Source organism: Engraulis encrasicolus, chromosome 24 (assembly GCF_034702125.1).
Source record: "Engraulis encrasicolus isolate BLACKSEA-1 chromosome 24, IST_EnEncr_1.0, whole genome shotgun sequence".
NCBI classification, from domain to species: domain Eukaryota; kingdom Metazoa; phylum Chordata; class Actinopteri; order Clupeiformes; family Engraulidae; genus Engraulis; species Engraulis encrasicolus.
In genome coordinates, this window is record NC_085880.1 from 24021265 (window position 1) to 24043770 (window position 22506).

The following is a 22506-nucleotide window of genomic DNA, read 5'->3' on the forward strand; positions in this document are numbered from 1 at the left end:
ATGAATAATAAACTAATATTTACTAGTATGACCAAAGAAATAAACTAAAAATATTACACAGAGGACGAAGAGGTGAAAAAGGAAATCTGATTAATAATGGTGAGGAAAGAAGGAAGGAAAGAAGAACAGCAGACTGAGGTTTAAGAGCTGGTGGGTTATGGAGAGAAGGACTGGTGACTCTGGAGGGGGATTTCAATATCTCTCCTGCGAATCTAGGGGATTCAGCGTCTCTCCTCTGGAAAAGCTGTGTGAGCTCTCGGTTTTGGGTTTGCTCACTTGCCTTCTTGCTTCCTTCGTTGCATTTGAAATGAGTCTCTGGAAAACCGTAGTACCAAGCTGCATTATAGCCCGGGGATTTCACCAGCCCACAAATCAAATGCGCGCACACACACACGCGCACACACACACGCGCACACACACACACACACACACACACACACACACACACACACACACACACACACACACACACACACACACACACACACACACACACACACACACACACACACACACACACACGTCTCTAATACACTCTCTCTTTGCTTCTCTCAAAACTGAAACTGAGAACTTCCCATTTCTGAGGAGAATATTGGTGTTATGTCAAGCTGCTGCTTTGTCGAGATGAGCTACCAATAGGCTCCCCTTATCATTGCCCAAACCCTAACCTAACCTCTAGGGGCGTTATAGTGCTTTGAGCTTGTCTTGTGCTATGTATGCTGTGAGTAAAACAACACAAATTTACGTTGATCCTTATAGGCACTTGTTGGGTAATGACCTTAATTTTTAGTGGGGTGATGCACACACAAAATCCAGCACACCGTTCATGCATGTATTTATTGCTCACATCTTCGTGGGGACATTTTTACCCCTGCTCAATTTGCACACACACACACAGACACACATACACACACACACACACACACACACACACACGACGCACGCACGCATGCACGCACACACACAAGCACACACTCGTCTCTAATACACTCTCTCTTTGCTTCTCTCAAAACTGAAACTGAGAACTTCACATTTCTGAGGAGAACATTGGTGTTATGTCGAGGTGGGCTGCTTCGTCGAGATGAGCGTCTAATAGGCTCCATTATCATTGCCCAAACCCTAACCTAACCCCTAGGGATGCTACAGTGCTTTGTGCTTGTCTTGTGTACTAACATGACTAAAACATTACAATTGAATAAAACAAACATTTATGAACATCTGTGACCGCATTAGCCTGCAAATCATAAAGCAATGCATTCTCATGAACTGTACAGAATACAATGCCAGGTCAAGTAATTACTAAATAATTATAGACAGAACATGCACCTTTTTGCATGAGATGTGCACATGAACAAAAAAAAACAACACAAATGTAAAAGAGTATTTGAGATGTAAAGAGAAGTATTATTTTCAATGGTTCTTATCGTGAGATGCTTCAGTGACGAGGATAGGATGAGCCATGATAAGAGTCAGAGAAAGCAGCTGTGTTATTCTACATTAGCCAGAGCCCCACCACACACCAACTGTGAGCCTTGTTATGGTTAACACCAACAAAAAAATATGGTGTTATTTTGATTTTGACAGCCCCTGAGAGAGGAGTGGAGAGGTTTCATTTGGGGACGAACGAAGGGTGGTCATTATAGCACAACGATTAAGTCACATTCCTATCCCCATCTGTTCTTCCACACAGCCTGATGCATTTACCTGCATAACGAAAAGCTATTTAACGGCTCTTCTCCACACAAGTGGACTTTCCAGTTTACAAGACTGCATGGCTTGTGATTAGAACAATATTTCAAATGGATATAGCAGCTGTTCTGTGTCATGATACAAAAATCAATGTTGCTTGTTCTTACACAGCCTTACGCTGTTACAGCTTGCCTGAGGCAGGTGAAATTATAACAACCAGGCCAAGTAAATAGTGTGTGTGTGTGTGTGTGTGTGTGTGTGTGTGTGTGTGTGTGTGTGTGTGTGCGTGCGTGCGTGCGTGCGTGCGTGCGTGCGTGCGAGAGAGAGAGAGAGAGAGAGAGAGAGAGAGAGAGAGAGAGAGAGAGAGAAAGAGAAAGAAAGAAAGAAATGAAATCCACAGTTCACTTTTACTAATTCAAATCCTCTGTCTGACTAAGAGCTCCAAGCTACAAACCAGTGGAAATTCCTGTCAGCTTTTCAGCAGCACTCTGTGCTACATAGAAAAGAAAAAAAGTACACACACAAGTATCAGTGCAGCTTTGTTCTTAAAAACAGCAGTCTAACCCTGTCTGCAGACTCATGCTGACTTGGAGAGACAGAGCACACAGAAATCAAGGACAGCCTCTTGAAGGACGTAACTATTTCTACTGTTGTTGTTCTGGGCAATTGGTAAACACACAGAAATGCCTTTAGTGGAGAGAATGCGCAACAGTTTCTGGAAGATCTGACATAATTATCTTGATGACAATGATGATGAAAACGCTGGTCTGGATAACATTCCTCCCTCCTATCTCCGCTTGACCATGTGACACACAGAATTGTCTTTTCTGCATGAAATGTATTGAGTAAATACAAATATAAATTCAGGCTAAGCCTTTCCTCTTCAATCCCATGCTTTATTTTATTTTATTAAAGGATCCCCATTAGCTTATGCCGTAGCAGTTCGCTAGTCTTCCTGGGGTCCTATTCCAAATACATGTAACACATCACATTTCAGATTAATAACAATACAGATAAACACGCCTTGCAAAAAACAAAGAGTTTTTCAAAGATGCTGCGACTCTAATCTTCATTGGAAAATGATCAATAGTCCTGTATGAGGCAGCATTAAAAACTGCATTAAACAGCATTAACAGCAACAGCATTAAATCACCTGCAGACTCTTCTAGCAAGCAAAACAAGCACTAGCTCTCCTCTATGGGCTTTTCAGATGTTGCCTCGTGGAGTTCAAGCATACTATTCAGTCGCTGCCTGATCCTGACTTCTGCATTCTCTTCACAATTGTAACTGTACTAGGCTCTCTAATCAATTGTCAAGGCAGGAAGGCTTTCCTCTTCACAGTTCACACTGTTGCCATGTGAACAAGTAAGGTGCTGAATATTGGGGGGCATTTCAAAAGAGAGCCATGAGGATGAAGTGAATATATACAGCATGCTAATTTTGCAATGAGAGAAACATTGTAGCCTATATACACATAGGCCTACATATTCTCAGAGAGAGAGAGAGAGAGAGAGAGAGAGAGAGAGAGAGAGAGAGAGAGAGAGAGAGAGAGAGAGAGAGAGAGAGAGAGAGAGAGAGAGAGAGAGAGAGAGAGATGATCCTGCCTTGTTGTAGAGTGCAGTGCTCTCTGTTGGAATATTGAGTGTGTTTAAGGTTTAAGATAGGAGAGAGGATGTTTCAAGCATTCCCTGTAATGTAACGGGCAATTATCTGTAATGGACCATGAGGCTGGCCAGAGATAAGATGTGTAAGGCCATAAATAAGAAATGCAATCATCGTCTCTGATCTCTTCTGCAGCTCTCCCAGTGAGAGAACAAGACTGTATTGGGAAAAGGAGAGCGGGAAAGAGAGAATACGTGCCATAGCAAGCTTCCATGTGAAGATAAGTAGCTCCGATGATTGGCCCATAAGAGAGGCTCTAGTTGTTAGATTGCCCAGCACGCCGGGGCGACTAGCGTGGCCACCACAGTAAAATGGTCACACACACACCCCCACACATTCTCCTCTCATGGATCCCTCTCATCACTTAAGTCTTAGCTGAGACAGTTCATTTGTATAATGTTGCAGGCTTTGAGTCTCATGTAGCACTGATATCAGATTCACCACCGCCAATAAAAGGTGTGGGGAGTGTTTTTCGCCTCAGACAATTGATATGGTTTTGTTGTCCAGTTTGTCATGCAGTCAAACTGGAAATAATATAAAAATCCTGTTGTTTCTGATGTGCTGCACACATCACAGGTCTTGTCATTTCTTGACCGATACCTAGGCCTACCTGTTGGATAATTTGCTCATCATCGGTAGCAGTAGGTGGAGAAGAAAATAGGCTAGTTGAGAATCAAATACTCGACCAAACATCTGAAACAGAATATCCATATCTGACGTGAAATTTCACTGTAAACAAATGAATAATTTTAATGTAGGCCTAATACAGTATACTATGTATGTATGAATTCATTCTCTTTCCTCCAGCCATTTCTGTTTGACAAAGACTCACTGAATTATGGATCTTTGTGCAAAGTTTGTTAAAAAAAAACATGTAGAGCACTGTGTGAACAGAATTATGAATGGCTCATGTTTGTCGGCCTGTCCAATAAAAACCCTGCCAATCACTGAACTTCCTTTCAGTCCCATGTGAAAGCCACTGTAGTCTAGGGTACTTATTATCTCCATGACACTCTTTTATGACACTGTCCATATAAGATGATGCATTCAACTTATAATGATTTTTATCACTAACTTTCAATCAACAATGTTAATTCTTGCAATGGTATTACTGGACTAAGACCAAATCGGAAATTACTGATTTATTTCCATAATAAAATGCCCTGGGGATTTAATTAACTGCACATAGCCTCTTCTCTGTCATCACTACTGTAGTTTGTTCCAACATTCAATCAGCTTCTGTGCCAGAGGGTCAGCTGCACACTTGTTTTTTCTGCTATGCCAACAAACGATCCATCGCCTCTGGGTGACAGGGCAGGTGTGCCTACTGTGAGGAGAAACTAATGAGTCCTCTCAGATGTCCATCAAAATGCTACCAGTCAACCACTACAGTTCTGAGAAAATGACTTGAGTAACTATGGCCACTGTAAAGGATTCCATGGGCTCTTTCCTACATTGAGTGGTTCTCAAAATGTTTCAGCAACTTTGATACAACTTACTTTCTAAATTCACCAAGTAATCAGTTCTTTACTTCAGCAACAAATAGTTGATAATATCCTTGTGAAAAGGGCAGAGAAATGTTACAGAGAACTAAAGATGGATTAGTCAAAATCATCTTGAGCATACACTTCCATGATGCATCATTTTATAATGCATACATTGTGACACGCATGTGATGGTCATCTGGAACTACCATGGAATAGGCCTACACTGGTCTGCTTATCTACCACCTTAAGCAACGCCTTGGAGTCTGGATGTCTGCCAGTGCTTGCTGTATTACAGGGCCACAGAGGCAAGACTGCCTTAGCACGTCACAGTTACATGAGTGTTATCAGCTTGCTCTTTGGAGATTAAATGCCATTATACCCACGTATACCACAGTATGATTTAAATAACCTAAATTAAGCACGTCGGACACATTGTAAAAAGGCATGTGGTATGATTATCATTTAAGGCTTACCAAGTTACTTAGCATCATCACTAAAGTTAGTTGTATGAACTTACATTTCCTTTTGAAGTTTATTTTTCATGAACTGCATCTCACCAGTCTGGGGTCCAGCAGTCTGTGCTTAGAGCCTGTATACAAGTGGCATGAGCAGTCTTTTGAACTTCCTCTGTAATAGGCTACAACCTGTCCTTATTGCCCACATCAGCTGGGCAGAGGACCAGAATATTTTTGGCACCGTCGTCTTTATTCCAAACTTCCTTTACAGTTATTGCCAAACTTTAAAAGGTGCGATCTGTAATATTTTCAGTTATTTCCAGAACTTCCACTGTCCATTCACAAATGTTACCGTTGTTTCACAAATATCACTGTGATGTTTATAACTTAGTAAATATTCATGAAATAAAATGGAAATAGGCAGTGCCGCATCAATGAGCAACCTATAGTTGCAATACCTACCCTGGCAAAACCCTACACAGTGCACCTGTAAGCCATTTCATGGCTACAAGCCAGTGATCCCATTCACTATTTGCTGAAAAAGCTTAACTATATTGGTGACAATATGTTCATAACAACGCCTCTGCATGAAAGGGTTAAGAAACCATGAAGCTCTTTAAACAACATGTTGCATGAGCCATGCTTAAGTACACCACAAACTTCTAATTCTTCATATACACAGGGTACTAAAAAGAAACCAAGACAAATAAAAACATTGAAATGGCAATCTCTATGGAATTGGCAACAGCCTGAAATGCACTAAGGGAAACGAAAAAAAAAAATCTGAGATGTGACTTCCTCATTCCCTTTATAGAAATATATTTATTATTCTTCCAGGAGATCCTACAAGGGGCATTTATATATCACTTTAACACGTAATGCCAATACCTCTCTGGTCATGTGCCCTTCCCGTGTTGTCAGCAGCTGATTCCACTGCCTACGTGCGTGAGGTGTCTGGTTACTACAGCGATAGGGCAATGTATACCACCGCAATGCAACTTGTTGCACACCACTCTTAATGTTCTTATCTACTGCTGTATCATTAAAAGCATAGCCAGATGTCATTTTCTTCACCAAATCACAACAGGGTGGTTTTTAAACCTCAGTTTAAGTGTAACTTTTAACCACTGAGGTTTAAGAGTTGGAGAAGACCGGGCACATTTGGCCACTAATACATACACAAACATTCTTACTCCTTTCCAAAACATTCTGACTGATTAGCCTACAATCTGTTTCAGTCTTCCGTTTTCATTAGGAGTTCATAACTCTCAACACCGGCATCTTGTCATAGAAAGATAATAAGGTTCTTTAAATTACACTATCAGATTATATGCATAAATTAGAAGAGAAGTATACCGCAGATGGTGGTGATATTACATTGACAATAAATCACAGAGGGGGTTAGCGAAGTGACAGATCTCTTTTACTTTTCTTCAGTGTGACGGTAGCTGTAATAAACACTGTCCAAAGCACCGGCCCACCTCCATGACTGATCTGAATGATGAAGAGGGGGTAGGCAGAAAGAGATGTTGGGATAAAAACGATGTTCTGAAAGGATTTTGGGGGCCTTAAGTGGGTGGGTAGAGGAAGGGGCTTCTTCACTGTGGTTTCCTGGGCTGTGCTGCGATGTAAAGGGCCATGAGGCAGTAGAGGGTCCCTCCTATCGTCAGGCCCATGGTGGTCCGGTACAGCAGCTTGTCCATGAGACCACGCTTCAGGTGAATTGGAATACCATCGGATTTCTGCCAAAATCAAAGTGAAAAAAAAAAAAAGCAGATGGGAGTTAAGGGCGGGAAAGCTAATACAGTAATAGTACAATTTACAGAGAAAAAAACACTCTAATTAATGGAAAAATAAAAACATGTTTTGATATCGTAATTAAAAAGGCATGAGAACACTATTCAAGAAAAAGCTCACTTTAAATGATGCTACAATCTGAGTCATACATTTATGATTACTTGTGTAACAAAATAGTTACATGCCATTAATCAAAAGTGGTAGTTCAGATACACCACACTCTTCCGTGTGGTGCGTCTCCAGTTGAAAAACTTAGAAGGTGAGAAAGTGGATCGCACTCAGGTTCTTCTTTTCTTCCTTTTATTTTTTACATAGCAGCAGAAGTGTAGACAAAACGTTTCTGCTTTTGCCTTTGACAGTGTCTCCATTAATCAAAATTGGTCCAAGACTAAGGTTTTTGAATACCACCTCCTCACTTGACACATCTGTTTGCACATTGGATACGTGGACTATGGCACTGGACTTTTCATGCTAGAATCTCTATGTATTTTGTCTTTCATCCACTATGAGTTCTGGTTCGAGTCTTCTGTGCATGGGTCTTGGCAATGCACATCATGGCCTGTGTCTTATTATGTTATTCACAGGTCAAGCACCAGAATGCTCTGTGTATTTGAATCACTTGCCTACGACTTATCCTTTCTCGTGTACAAATAAATTGACAGCATCTCAACCTGTTCATGAAGTTCACCGCCCTTTTGGGACACATGACATAGGTCATTTATACTGGTCTTCAACCTTAACATATTGAACCTTGAAGTGTTTCCTATACCTGGTAGATCTTTTGCAGCTCTGGAACTTTGTTGACACCCATATATTGCACAGGGGTAGCCGTTTCAGACACCACTTTGGTAGGGGTGGAAAAGATAATTGGTGTGGGCTCCGCCGGGACCGTTGGCTTCAGCCCCTGTAATAGAACATCATAATAAATGTTAGCATTGTTTGATCCTGTAATAATCTGGTTTTGTCACAACACCTCCCTCCCCGTGCCATCACACGGAAGACAGCGCCTGGACGACGGAGTAGCCCGTGACAACGCTAGCAATCATGCTAAGCTATCTGAGCATCAAAGGGCAGGGGCGGTATAAATTGAACTGTTTAACACCCACTTCAATAATTAAAGTGGAACTACTAGCTCTATGCGGTCAAACAAGGCACTACTGGAAGTGTCACCGAAATCTGTGCCAACATCAACTTGTCAAGAAGACAAAAATCCACACTGACAAACTGGTCTTGTACGAGTTGACACCTTAGGTTTCTTTGTTAGACAAACAAAACAATACCTATGCACAAAACACAATGTTGACATACTAATTATAACCAAAGCACTACCAGCTCTTGTATAGTTCACAATATGACATACTAGAAAATGCCTTCATACCAATAAATGGATCTCTAGGAAAGTCAGTTCTTGAAAGGTGACCTGACATTACCCAACTACTGGCTAATAATACCACCCGCCTGCTAGGCTATCCGACCTCGTAGAGAAACAAGTTTCGGTCCGCAACAAACCAGATCAAAGCAATGTTAGGTATTAAAAGGTCCCTTGTGGAAAACACATAATCGTCTTCTACAAAGCAGCCGTGTTAAATGGTTCAAAAGAACGTAAGCAGGAGAACCATTTTAGTTTTTCAACGGACATCCGTTCCCATGCTATGCTAATTACTGTCACCACTACGATGACTTTATCAAAATGATGGTGAAATAGACGACCCTGCGTTGCCAAACGTGACACAAAAGCATACCACATCATCGCAGCTTTCTGAAAAACAACATGCTTGGCATATTCGACCGATTTAGGGAGACGTCTTCAGTAGTTTAGCAAGCTAAATACACCGGCTAGCCAGATCTTCTCGGCTCGCTTTCGTGCTGCATGAAGGTCACGTCACATGTGAAAACCTTTCCATTGGTAAACGTGTTCAATTCCTTACCTGAGGGGCATAGGCGGCCGGCGTTGCTCCTGTTAGTTTCCCCGTGATGCCACTTACTTTGTAATACGACATTTTCAGCGACAGATATTTGTGTCGAATGCAAAGGGAATCAAATTGCGTCTCCCTGAGACTGCTGTGAGCTTGTGCAACGCCGGGTGTCTGGAGAGGACCCTTACTTCCGGAAATGACGCGATTAGGACAACGGCAAACTGCCTGCGTAAAAGTGTATAAACTGACCAACCTACCGGCAAGGCCTACCAGAGAAATTAGAACACAGGGGAGAAGGCTCAGTCTCATTGGTTCCCATTGTAGCCAGTTAGCTTTGCATGCATTCTGCAGTAACGAGCGTAGGCCAGTCCTTCATGTGGGAAAATGTATGGAATGGAAAGGGGAACCCATGCTAAATACATTGCTACTGCCATTTCCAGTCACAAATATTATCAACAAAACATTCCTTTTAAGCACTATGACTGTTGTTTAACAATAGGCTGTATTGACAAATCGTTCAGGTGTGTAGTTTTACAGCTGGTTAGAAGATTTCAACCTGTACTCGCTAGCATCGTGCTAATGTTTATGGGTTTGGCCCCATTAAAATTGAGCTTTGTGACCCAGTATATAATAATCTAGTGGCGCAAAATAATCGAAACGCTACTCAAATGGGGTCTTATTATTTCTAGCTTCGAACTTAATATTCATATTTCAGGACAAAAAATTATAAAAAATCACAAAAATTATAATGGTAAAAAACTCCATTGACACCCATTCATTTTGCACTGTCCCGTGGTTAGGGTTAGCCAATTGTGGCTAATAGGAAGTTCCGTGAGTGAACAGCCCCTGGGCCTACCCTTGACCAGGGGCTGTTCACTCACGGAACTTCCTGAAAGCTCAATTTTTATGGGGCCCAAACCCATAATCATTAGCGCGATGCTAGCGAGTACAGGTTGAAATCTTCTAACCTGCTGTAAAACTACACACCTGTGCGATTTGTCAATACAGCCTATTGTTAAACAACAGTCATAGTGCTTACCAGGAATGTTTTGTTGATGATATTTGTGACTGGAAATCGCAGTAGCAATGTATTTAGCATGGGTTCCCCTTTCCATTCCATACATTTTCCCACATGAAGGACTGGCCCACGCTCGTTACTGCATTATGCATGCAAAGCTAACTGGCTACAATGGGAACGAATGAGACTGAGCCTTCTCCCTGTTAGAGGTTCTCTGCCTTGACCTTTAGCCTACTACAGTAAGTTTGCCAGCTTCTTCATCTATGGCTTCATTGAAGGCATGTAAGTAGGTTAGTTCAAGTTTTTATATTCTAGAACACATTTTTTTGCCATGATTTTAACAAAAGCATTGAATATATGCCTCAGCGGATCCCAAAATTCATTTCAAGGGACAAAGGACTATCAAGGGACTAAAGATGGAAATTAGCCTAATGGCTATAATCACAGCCGGTTTGCATAAACCCTCTCGCGAGTTTGCGAAACATAGGACGATATTGCGTCCGCCCGCGTTTCTCGTCTCCAATTGGCCACATTGGCTCCCCTATGTCTCCTTCTGATTGGCTTTCATTTAACAGCGCGGACGACTTACAGATGTTTAAATGCCGTAGGCTACCCGAAGATGTTTTATCACGTTTTGCAACTTAGTGCAGTGTGAGAATGACACAGCGTTATTTGCAAAGTTATTTGCAAACCCTTCACTCGGTCACTAAATCCTGTCCTCGCGCTCGCTGAGATAATAGAGGCATGCATGTGTAGGCTCTCAATGAGGTAAACACTTAGGCGCAGTTAGAGTTTTGTAATAAACAACAGCCAGCGAACACTGTTGTTATCATAGCGAGGCTGTCTTATGAAAGTTATGTGGAGATAGTAGGCTATTAGTAAAGGGATCTGGATGCTTTTTTCCCCGAGTTACCTTTTATTAAATAGGCAGATGGACACTTCATGGCATTTTCTTGTGTTGCACTCTCGGACATCGCCTACCTTTTCCCCACATCAGTATCCATCAGCTCCAATGACAATGCATTAAAAAAAAAAAATCACGACATGGAGGCTCAATCAATGGACTATCAGCGATTCAATTTATTCCGTGTGCGCGCGTCTGTATGTAGCTTGCCAGCGAGGTCGTGAAATATAACTGCGGTGCCACATTTGTGCCATGGACTCGGTGGACAACTTAAGTTGTAATTACCTCACCTTGAGGTTTGGATAATGTGAATAAAATGAAATGGTACATAACGTCTTGCATTGCATAGTTGGGTAGGCCTGCTTTTGTTTATGCTTTTAGTGTCATCTGTTTCAAGAGATGAGCCAAATCATAATAAAATGACATGATGATATGACATTTGTAGTATAAACACGGGAGTTTCCTGCAGTTAGTATAGCCTAATGTAAAATGAAATTGTAACGTCATTTGTAGGCGCTATACCCTAAATACTGGAGCTCATTGCATCGTTGGTTATGCCTACTTTTGTTTGTTAGGTCTAGGCTACTTAATATTGGCCTATCTGTTTCAAGAGATAAGCTATACCAAACCAGGTAATGAAATAAAATGAAATGGGACACGGCATTTGTATAAGCGTAGGCCTAGCCTACTGCATCGTAAATGGTTTGGGTAGCCTATACTTTTTTTGTTTGTTAGCCTACTTTTAGTGTCATAGCCTATATATAGGCCTAGTGAGTGAGAGTGTAGGCTACCTTTAACACTAAGGGTTTTCTTTTGCCTTCCTATAGGCTATCTCAAGAGATGGGTCAAATTATTTGTACATGAGTGTTCTGCAAGTCTGCCTTGAGCGCGAGTTGACATTTTTGCTGTCAAATGAAAGCCATCAGAGGGGAGGCACAAGGGAGCCGCTGTGGCCAATTGGAGACGAGAAACGCGGGTGGACGCAATATCGTCCTATGTTTCGCAAACTCGCAACCCTCTCTGCTATAATCTTGTATGTTTAGCATTTTGTTTAAATGCTGATAATGTATGCTGTCCCTTTAATAAAACTTGAAAATTCTATTCCCAATCTTGTCCAGCAGAACGGACACAACATGTAGACTAAAACCAACATTGCGTAAGTCTATGTTGATTAAAAAAGGGGAAATCTGGTGCCACTTGGTTGTCTGCTGTTTCTTATTTATTTTTTTGCCAGAACATGAGGCTGCCGTTTCAATGGCAAGCATCATCAAAGTCATAGGGTCCAACTCATTATAACCTCCCCTCGTCTTGTGTTTGTGGCCTCCCAATGCAAGGCCTGACGTCACTGACAATAGTTCTCGTACATTTTATTAAATATCTCGCAAAAGTACAATTCATAGGTCATTTTCTGGATTGTGATGTTGAAAGGGGAAAAGTCCCCCACATGTTTTTGTGCATAGGCTGACAGTGGAAACCTTATTGTTTTCTCCACGGAGGCTGGGAGTCAGTGAAGCATGAGACCATAAGCACAAGGCAAGGACGGGAGACTCGATAATGGGATGGACCCCTTGTCTCATGCGCTCATGCGTCTAAAAAAATAAAATAATAACAGAAGTCAGCCAAGTGGCATCAGATTTTTTCCCTTTTCAATTTATGATTATAGTATTCCGGATGTGGCGCACGTAGCTGCAGCGACTCCTTACTCTCCCAACTCGCAGTGTTTATTTTGTGTTATAATGTGTCATTCGAAATGTCTATCGTCGGAAACTATGTCGGAACGCATGTACAGTCGGCAACAGCTGTTGCAGATAAGAATGGACAACTCAAGCGATGTATTGGATATACCAATAGAGACACTGGAAGAACTTGGGATACTACGGCGGCATACATCGGACCCGTCTGCTTCGCCTACATGGAGACGGCGAAAGAGGTGCTCTAGAATTAGGAAGAGAGGCAAATGAGGTGGCGTCGAAACACGGCTTGCAGCCAACCCAACTCGTCCAGCAATACCATCAATTCTCTTGGCAAACGTAAGATCTATGGACAATAAGATGGATGACATACGGCTACTAAGATCAGCGAACAAAACTGTGAGGAACTGCTGTGTGACCGTGTTTACAGAATCATGGCTGAACGACGGCATACCCGACTCGGCTTTACAACTGGAGCAACTTACGTGCCACCGAGCGGACAGAGCCCTTGCAGAGAAAAAACGAGGGGGAGGAATATGTGTTTACACACATGATGCTTGGTGCAAAAAATACTACGGTGGTACAGAGGCACTGCTCTCCACTAGTGGAGTTCATGATCATCAAGTGCCGAACCTTCTATCTACCAAGAGAAATATCCGCCATTCTACTGGTCGCAGTTTACCTCGCTCCTAGCAATACCACCAGCGCCAGAAGCGAGGCACTGAACGAGCTGCATCGGGGAATCAGTGAACAACAAGATGCACACCCAGATGCCTTCACAGTGGTCATGGGAGATTTCAACCACGGAAATCTCAAAACAGTACTTCCAAAATTTCACCAACATGTTAACTTTCCAACAAGAGGACAAACACCCTGGACTTTGTTTATACCCCAAAACAAGGAGCATACAAGGCAAAGCCCATCCCCCACATCGGCCTATCAGACCACCTAACGATTCTGCTACTGCCAGCCTACAGACAAAAGGTAAAACTCACCAAACCAGCTCTGAAGGAGGTGAGAAAATGGCCAGAAGGAGCCGTGTCACGACTACAAGACTGCTTTGAAACCACAGATTGGGACATGTTCAAAACAGCTGCCACCCACAGCAACCACATTGACATTGAGGAGTACACAGACACCGTGACCTCCTACATCACAAAATGCATTGATGATGTTTACAGAAATAAAACGCATCACCACCAGGGCCAAACCAGAAGCCATGGTTCACAGGAGACGTTCACAGACTGCTGAGGGCCAGAGACAAAGCCTTCAGAGCAGGAGACGTAGCTGGCCTAAAAGCATCAAGAGCAAACCTGTCCCAGGGCATCAGGAAAGCAAAAAAGGAATACTCGGACAAAATAACAACACACTTCAAAGACAGGAGATGCACAGAGCCTGTGGCAGGGCATACAGGCCATCACAGACTATAAGCCCGCACCACGAAGCTGTGACAACAACACCTCTCTGCTAAACGACCTGAACAGTTTCTTTGCCCGTTTTGAAGCACAAAATGACACTCATCCACAGAAAACTCCCCCTCCCCCCCATGAACAAACCCCTGTACCTGTCCTCTGCCAGTGTGAAGAGGACACTGGCCACCATCAACCCACGCAAAGCAGCTGGCCCAGACAACATACCTGGCCGAGTGTTGAGGGATTGTGCAGAAGAGCTGAAGGATGTCTTCACAGACATCTTTAACATCTCTCTGGAGCAAGCAGTCATCCCATCACTTTTCAAAGCTGCTACCATCATACCCGTGCCGAAGAAATCATCACCATCATGCTTCAATGACTACCGTCCTGTAGCACTGACGCCCATAATCATGAAGTGCTTCGAACGGCTAGTCCTGTCACACATCAAAGCCACCCTACCCCCCACCCTGGACCCCTACCAGTTCGCATACCGAGCCAAGCGATCCACGGAGGATGCAATCTGCTCTGCCCTCCATCCAGCCCTCACCCACTTGGACAATAAAGACTCATATGTGAGAATGCTGTTCATTGACTTCAGCTCAGCATTCAATACCATAATACCACAACAACTGCACAAAAACTGGACAAACTAGGTTTCAGTACCTCCCTCTGCAACTGGCTGCTGGACTTCCTGATGCAGAGACCACAAGCAGTATGGGTAGGGAATAACACCTCAAGCACCCTAACCCTGAGCACGGGGGCTCCGCAAGGTTGTGTTCTCAGCCCCCTGCTGTTCACGCTGCTGACACATGACTGCACAACGACCCACAGCACTAACCATCTAGTGAAGTTTGCGGATGATACAACACTGGTGGGCCTCATCACTAAGGGCGATGAGACCCACTACAGAGAAGAAGTAGACCTGCTGGCCAGATGGTGCAAAGACAACAACCTCCTGCTGAATGTCAACAAGACCAAGGAGATTGTTGTCAACTTTCAGAGGGTCCAAAAACAACTGCCACCACTGACCATCGACGGTGATGCTGTGGAGAGAGTGAGCAGCACCAAGTTCCTTGGAGTGCACATCAGCGACGACCTCTCTTGGACCACCAACACTACATCACTGGCGAAGAAGGCCCATCAGCGTCTCTACTTCTTGCGCAAACTAAAGAAGGCAAGTGCTACACCCTCCATCATGACAACATTCTACAGAGGAACCATAGAGAGCGTCGTGTCCAGCTGCATCACAGTGTGGGGAGGAAGCTGCACGGAGAAAAACAGGAAGACACTCCAGCGTGTTGTGAACACAGCGAAGAAGATCATTGGAGTACCACTCCCCTCCCTGCAGGACATTTACACCGCACGCCTCACCCGAAAAGCACTGATGATCATCAAAGACACAAGCCACCCTGCACACAAACTGTTCAGCCTCCTGCCCTCTGGAAAGAGGTACAGGCGCCTCCGTTCCCGTACCACCAGGCTTACAAGCAGCACGATGCATCAAGCAATCAAGATACTGAACACTCAACCCACTCTCCCTTCACTGTCAGCCTCTAGCCAGCCAGGCCACTGACAACGCTCCCCCCCCTCATCCCCACCACCATATCTGCGACTGAACACTCCACCTGCACTACTACATCTGTGACTGAACTTTCACACTGCACTAACTCAAAACATACACATGCACACACACACACACACACACACACACACACACACACACCAACACACGCACTTGCACACACACACACACACACACACACACACACACACACACACACACACACACACAAGCACACTGCACTTTCTGCACTAAACCCAAACATACACACACTGACACACAACTCATACTCACACACATACACACACACACACACACACACACACACATACACAGGTACACACACACAGACGCACACCGCACTTTCTACCTGCACTAAACACACACACACAACACACACACACACACCACACACACACACACACACACACACACACACACACACACACACACACGCACACAAAACACATACAAACACACACACACACATACTGCTGCTGGTGTATTTAAATAAAAACCTTTTTTAATTATTTATTTCTTCAAATGCTACTATTACTATGTCAGAACGCTATAAAGGACTTTTAGGAAAAAGAACAACAAAATACCTCCTCTTAATGTATGTTCTCTACAAGTCTTCTGTTGTCCAGTCTTGCACTTTAAATGTCTGTATGAGCAATGTCTACGTCCATACTGTCTATGTCCATGTATGAGTACTGTCTATGTCTATACTGTCTATGTCCTTACCAAGATTAGTCTATGTCTGCATGGGAGAGCAAGAAACGCAATTTCAAATTCTTTGTATGACCAGTGCATGTAAAGAAATTGACAATAAACTTGACTTGACTTGATTTGACTTGACTTATTCCCGATCCTGCTCTGATTGCGTCGGAGTGTCAACCTCAGAGGTGCTGAGTACATTTTTCCTTTGTTCTGTTGCATAATATTGACTTGAATATGCCAATATTGAAGCATAACACACAAAGTTCTTGCATTTACAAGATTTTGTCTTTTTTGTTTTTCTTTTTGTTCACTCACACATAATGAGACTGAAACAGTGGTGCAGTTGCCTATATCATAAAATAATGATGTCAGAGCTGATGATGATCAGCATTCTAATACTTAGACCATAACCCCTAATGAATATGTGTTGTCAAAGAGAGATGAATTCTAGCAATGCTGAGTTACCATTCAAGCCATACAGAGTCATATCCATTCCAAGCATTTAAATCATGATGATCAAAACATTCTGGTAAGCAGGTGGAGTATTTTTTACAATACCATAATCTGATCATCTGTTAACAGGGCCGGAATAACCTCTTGTGCAGCTGGTGGGCCTGATCACTCTTCGCTCTATGCAGAGAGCCATACTGCCCTACAAAGCAAAAAGGCAGTAACTGCATTGCTGTTTAAAATGACTAAATATAACTTTAATGCCATGTAGGCCTATATCAGTACAAGTCTACAGATAAATAAAATGATTGATTTGGAAAAGGGTGGTAATATAAAGCAACAAAACTGTCACATATCAGTAATATCCCAAAAACCACTTATACTGGATTGCAGCATCATTTTAAAGTCAACTGACTCAGTTTTGAGCTCTGCGCAGTTACTGCCTTTTTGCTTTGTAGGGCAGCATAGCCTCTTAGTGCAAATGGGGTCGCCGGCGGGCCTATTCACTATCTGCTGAATTCTCAACTACATCGTAACAACATTGTTATGACATTACCAAGAGCCTTAAGTAACAGATAAAGACATAGCATAACAATTTTGGTGACAGTAAGGTTATAACATCTCTGTGCAAAGGGGTTACATAAAAAGGCTCTGTCCTTACACTTTTGGTCACAGTAATGTTATAACAGAGGTCGTTAAGGGGTTAAGATGTCTGCGGCCCCTAGGCTACAGGTTGCTGCGTAGGCCGAAGGAAAATACCGTAACAAAATTACATAGACAGCATCATAATTCCCAACCAATAATAGAGGATAACATGCCAATCGTGGAGAGGAGAATTGACTAATAACTAACAAATAACTGTGTTGCATGAAGGCATATTTGATATTGCCATTGTGTTTGAAGTGTTTACTAAACGTTCTGATGGGAGTTAGTGCCACGCTTTTCCATTTAGAGAAAAAATTGCACTGTGAGTGGGGTGGGCCTGAGGTTCTTCCTTTGAAGTGAAGTCTCTAATGCACTGAAGGTCTCATGAGTTCCACTCAACCACCCAGCCCACTCCACCCTCTCCACACACCCCGCACCCGAGCTGAAGATATATTGTCTGAGTCGGGTCTCAAGGCTGCTTACCATTGTTATTGAAATGGAATCTCAAGAGGTACTTGGATAAATTTCTCATTAGTGAAGATGGATGTATGACAGTTCCCCCCAGTACCCCTTCTCTCTCTCTCTCTCTCTCTCTCTCTCTCTCTCTCTCTCTCTCTCTCTCTCTCTCTCTCTCTCTCTCTCTCTCTCTCTCTCTCTCTCTCTCTCTCTCTCTCCTCATTTGTATGTGAGTATTACATTTCCCCCCCAGAAGACCAATATAAAGTGGCTCAAGAGACCTCCCACTGCTCTGTCAGCCCCTGGTGTCTTTGACATGTTGAATGCCCTGTTGCCAAGACAAAAAAAATGGCATTTTGACAACTTTATAATGCTATGAATCTGATAAGACCTTTGAGATATTGCATTACCATTGGACTGCATCCGTGACTTCAATACAGTAAGAATAATAACACAAGTACCCTTGACTCTATGAGTTCAGTACCGCATAATGAATATAAACACAGAGTATTTTATTAGGGTGTGTATGCATTGCCAAACAGTGCACGATTAACTTTGAACACATTTTAATAAAGCTTCCTGCACACATATGATAGCACAACAGATGAAAATTAGCCTTATGGCTATAATCTGGCTCAATTGTATGTTGTGCACTGTCCCTGTTAAATAAACAATAAATGAAACAAAATGACATGGAATGCAAAAGACATGAAGCGTAACATTCTTCTCTCAGTGTCGGAAGTTGATGAGTCAATGAGCTTTTTAGAGTTCTGCATTGTGTTTATTTGAGTAGCAAACATCAAAATGACAATGCAAAAAAACCTGCTGAAATATATTTTTTAATTCATATGAACCTTTAAAAATGGACATTGCTCTGGCTAAACACGCTAGTTCTATGAAATTACGTCTGGTAACCTAGCACATCTCATTATACAATTTGCAAAATCACCTTGTAGCCTATAACAGACAGTGGTCAAATTTAATAACTATTTCCGACATAACACGTGTTGGTACTCCATCTCTCTCAGTGTCTTTGGGTGCTACGAAAACAAATTAATTCACAAACATATCAAAATAGGAAAAAAACCTTGAGTTACCATAATGTAATCACAGCAGTTATTCCCAGAAACATGTTCAAAATCACATTTTGTATCATAACATTCATCTTATTTGACTCCATTACACATAACTAAATAACTCATCAACCCTGAACTAGAGAGTGTTAAAAGGGCTGGCTAGGCGATTCTAAGAAAAGAATAGGCCAATTTTCAACAAATTGCAATTGGCATGAAAAATGTAGGCATTAGCAACCCCCAGGGTTTATTTAAATGAAACCAATACTGCAACTGGAACAAAAATCCCATTCCATTAGATTAACAACTGGTCTTGGTTTTTCATCTAGGTGCAATTCCCCTATTAGAGAGAACTTGCAGGTTTATTGTAACACTATATTTGACACAATCTGTATCCTCGTTTGACCTCACTCGTGAAATCAGGAAGAAGGCCAAACTAAACCACAGACTGAGTACATGACAGATGGCACCTGGCTAGATTGATCAATGGCGGAAGCAAACAGATCTCAACCACAGCCAGAGAGTGGCTGGAGCAGTGCTGCACTTCTTAAAGGGAGAGATTAGAAGACAGCACACACAGCACAGAAGTAAAGATGCTGCGTGATGTGTGACTTATTTAAACTGTCCCAGAAATGAAGCTCACTATACTGTACACCTAGAGGTAAGGGGGTTGTATTAAAACATACAGACATGAAGATCTTGACCCATGAATTAGGTTTAAAAAAGCTTTTCTTGTCGGGACCTTTGTATGATGTCTCACCTCATTTAGGACCATTAAAATGTAAGTGCGCGTCATTCTGACACTTTCTTGCCTGCAACAAAAGTGTGACCTTTGTCTGTGTTTCTGAATAACAAACCAAGGGAACAATTCAATTTCATACTCGTCACCCTGCATGGCAAAAAGCAGCCGTTGTTACCTACCATTTTGGCTTTACTAAATATGCTACAATAGCCGTCAGGATGCTGCAAGCCAACTCAAAGTGGATGTGACAGTAAGTCGAGGAGAAGAGGGTGGCACAGACAACAACTTGAAGAGAGGAGGACAGCTTGTTTTCTGTTGTTTTGTTTTGTTGTTTGTTGTTGACATTATTTTGGTTTGTTTTTGATTTAGAAAAATACTACACCGGTCCGTAAATGACCTGGCAGCTGTGACTCCTCTTTCCTGAAGGACAGCAGAGCAGCAGAGGTGGAGGGCAGTGTGACAGTCAGGCGTACCGTAGCAGGCGGCTGCCTCTCAACAGTGGCGGTCCTACCCATTTAGGGGCCCTAGGCGAAATATACGTAGACATGGGGCCCTCTTGAATTATTTTTTTAATGTCATTTACCATGGCCGTGCTGACTGTTGAGGGGGCCTACAGTGGGCTGATTTGGTGGGGCCCTAGGCAACTGCCTAGTTTGCCTATTTGGTAAACCGCCTCTGCCTGTCAGACAGGGGTCACCGTGTGTCACCCGGCCTCTGTGCAGTGCAACGTGCTGTCCAGGCCACCAATTCCTCCATGACGCACAGTCACTCCTTGGCCTGTCCTGCTCAATATGTGTCTTTCTCCCTGTCTTCCTCTTTGGCAACCCTTTTTCTCCATGCATGTGCTCGTGCAGAATTCCCTTTCGAACCTATGAATTGTTGGAATTGTTCTAAAGAACAGATGTTTTAACCCCTTAAGACACGGCGTCATAAATTTGTTGTTACCAGTATGGTAATGACCAAGTCGTGGTGCATTACTAAAGGGCCTGTGTTGTGTCATAGTATTGTAGTGCTATGGTAGTTACATTTCAATGTCTATTACAGCGTGCCACTGGAGGTAAGGCGCGCATTAAGGGGCTACAATGTCTGAATATACAAATTATATACTAACCGCACAAATACACCGGCCGCGACCTGAGCGAGGCGAGCGATGGATTGTAATTGACTTTGTATTGAGTCACGCAACAAAAGCGATTCGGGCAACTAGAGGCGAGAGGGACAGTTTGTAGTTGAACTCCTGGGAATACTATGCAAGTTAGTTATGGCGCGGTTCGGTGACAGCCACCACAGCCAGTTGGACTGTTGGAATGCTTGCATTCTGCTTTCAACAGACATACTCTAGTCGCTTTAATCGCTCGTATCGCTCTTGCTGCACAGAAGCGATTCTCTGTCGCCTGAATCTCGTTGCGACCAGTGTATTTGCCCAGTAATTATAAGACGAAATTCTACAGTAGATTCCGCAGTGATGCTTATTTCACAGGATTCAAATTGTGAAATCATTCACTGATTACGTGATTTATTTATACTGAATTAATCATTCAGAATGTGCTTCAAAAAACTTCTCGTAAATGACAGGGGAAAACAACATGAACAACAGACAGCAGGGTGGTAAATCACCATTCTCTGCAAAAGTTTGACAAACTATCGATATATGAGGTGGCTTGTTCTTCCTCCATTTTGACACGTTCACAGCTCCCACAGAACACTGGGGGTGTTAGACTAGGGGGGTGCGGGGTGAAATGAAACACAACTCGAGAGAACAGAGCCTAACTGAATCTTGTACACATGCTGTGCTGTGCAGCTCCCGCCGGCTCAGAGCCATTTCAAACAGAATTCAGTAATCCTGTTGCCTGGTGCAAAGCCATGTTTTTTTTTTTTTTACCCCATATCTATTTTTTAAAGGGACATTTCACGAGAACATCATAAGGCATTTACTGTAAGGAGAGAAGCAAAAGCCAGCTTCTATGCAGCTGAGAAAGGGATAAGAAGAAGGCCTCTTCTGGATCCAGACGAGCTGCTTCTCTCTTTCTCTAGTCTATATATGTGTGTGGCTTTAGTCAAGGACATCTTAGCCAGAATACCCTGGTCTCCATAGCAGCAACACTGCAGTACATACTTCACTTCCACAACACAACACCCTTCTCACATCTCACCCTCATTCTCTCCCTCTCCTTGTCGTCCTCCTCTTCTCTTTTCTTATCGTCGTTCTACAAAACCCCACACTCACCCAGAGCTCGCTGCTGCTGCTGCGGTTGTTGATTTACAAAAGGATGCAGTGTCTTTCCCTAGTGAACAGCAACTCAATCCAGGTGTTAGGTGTGTTGTGGCTGGTTGGTCGGTCGCTTGATTAACAGAATTGATTGCTGAGAGAGACTCTCTTCTCGTAGAGTGTCTGAATGTCTTAATCAGTTGTACCCGTCTAAGGGTTGAGCTGAGGACCTCATGGAGCGAGTCTCTCTGGACTGTGCCCAAGCCAATCCCATGCTACAGGCTGAGAAATAGCCCACTTTCTATTTCGCCTTGTCTTCAGGAAATACACAGACTGCCCCCTCTCCAATCAGACACACTTTGTCTGCTATTTGCCGCAGTAGAGAGTCTTTGATAAGAGAAGAGAGAGGAGAGGGTAGAGGGAACATGATGGTGGGAGAGGGCCATTTCTCAGCTTGATTGAGATTCTTGTCCAGAGCAGTAAAGTTTACATTCCAACACTGAGGCAGATAGTTTTGCCCAGAGCTTTGCCTGGATTCTCATTCTCTCAATAACCTTTTTTTTTGGCCGGGTCATGAACAAAGTCCATGAACTCCTCCAAGAGTCTGCAAGTGACTGGT

General features: G+C 43.0%; 1 protein-coding gene across 1 annotated transcript; it reads right to left on the minus strand.

Annotated features, from left to right (window-relative positions):
* Positions 1–6694: 6694 nt before the first annotated feature.
* LOC134441718 (cytochrome c oxidase subunit 7A-related protein, mitochondrial) lies at positions 6695–9216 on the minus strand. Its single transcript, XM_063192107.1, has 3 exons — positions 9019–9216; positions 7860–7994; positions 6695–7035 (listed from the first exon to the last, which is right to left on the minus strand). The coding sequence occupies exons 1-3, from the start codon at positions 9088–9090 to the stop codon at positions 6892–6894; spliced, it is 351 nt and encodes a 116-aa protein (XP_063048177.1). The 5' UTR covers positions 9091–9216; the 3' UTR covers positions 6695–6891.
* Positions 9217–22506: the final 13290 nt, after the last annotated feature.

Bases quoted from the DNA above. Each gene is read 5' to 3' on its own strand.
- LOC134441718 (XM_063192107.1), bottom strand. From the start codon at position 9,090: ATGTCGTATTACAAAGTAAGTGGCATCACGGGGAAACTAACAGGAGCA. The intron at 7,995-9,018 runs GTAAGGAATTGA...GTTCTATTACAG, and splicing joins CGGCCGCCTATGCCCCTCAG to GGGCTGAAGCCAACGGTCCC. The intron at 7,036-7,859 runs GTATAGGAAACA...TGATTTTGGCAG, and splicing joins AGCTGCAAAAGATCTACCAG to AAATCCGATGGTATTCCAAT.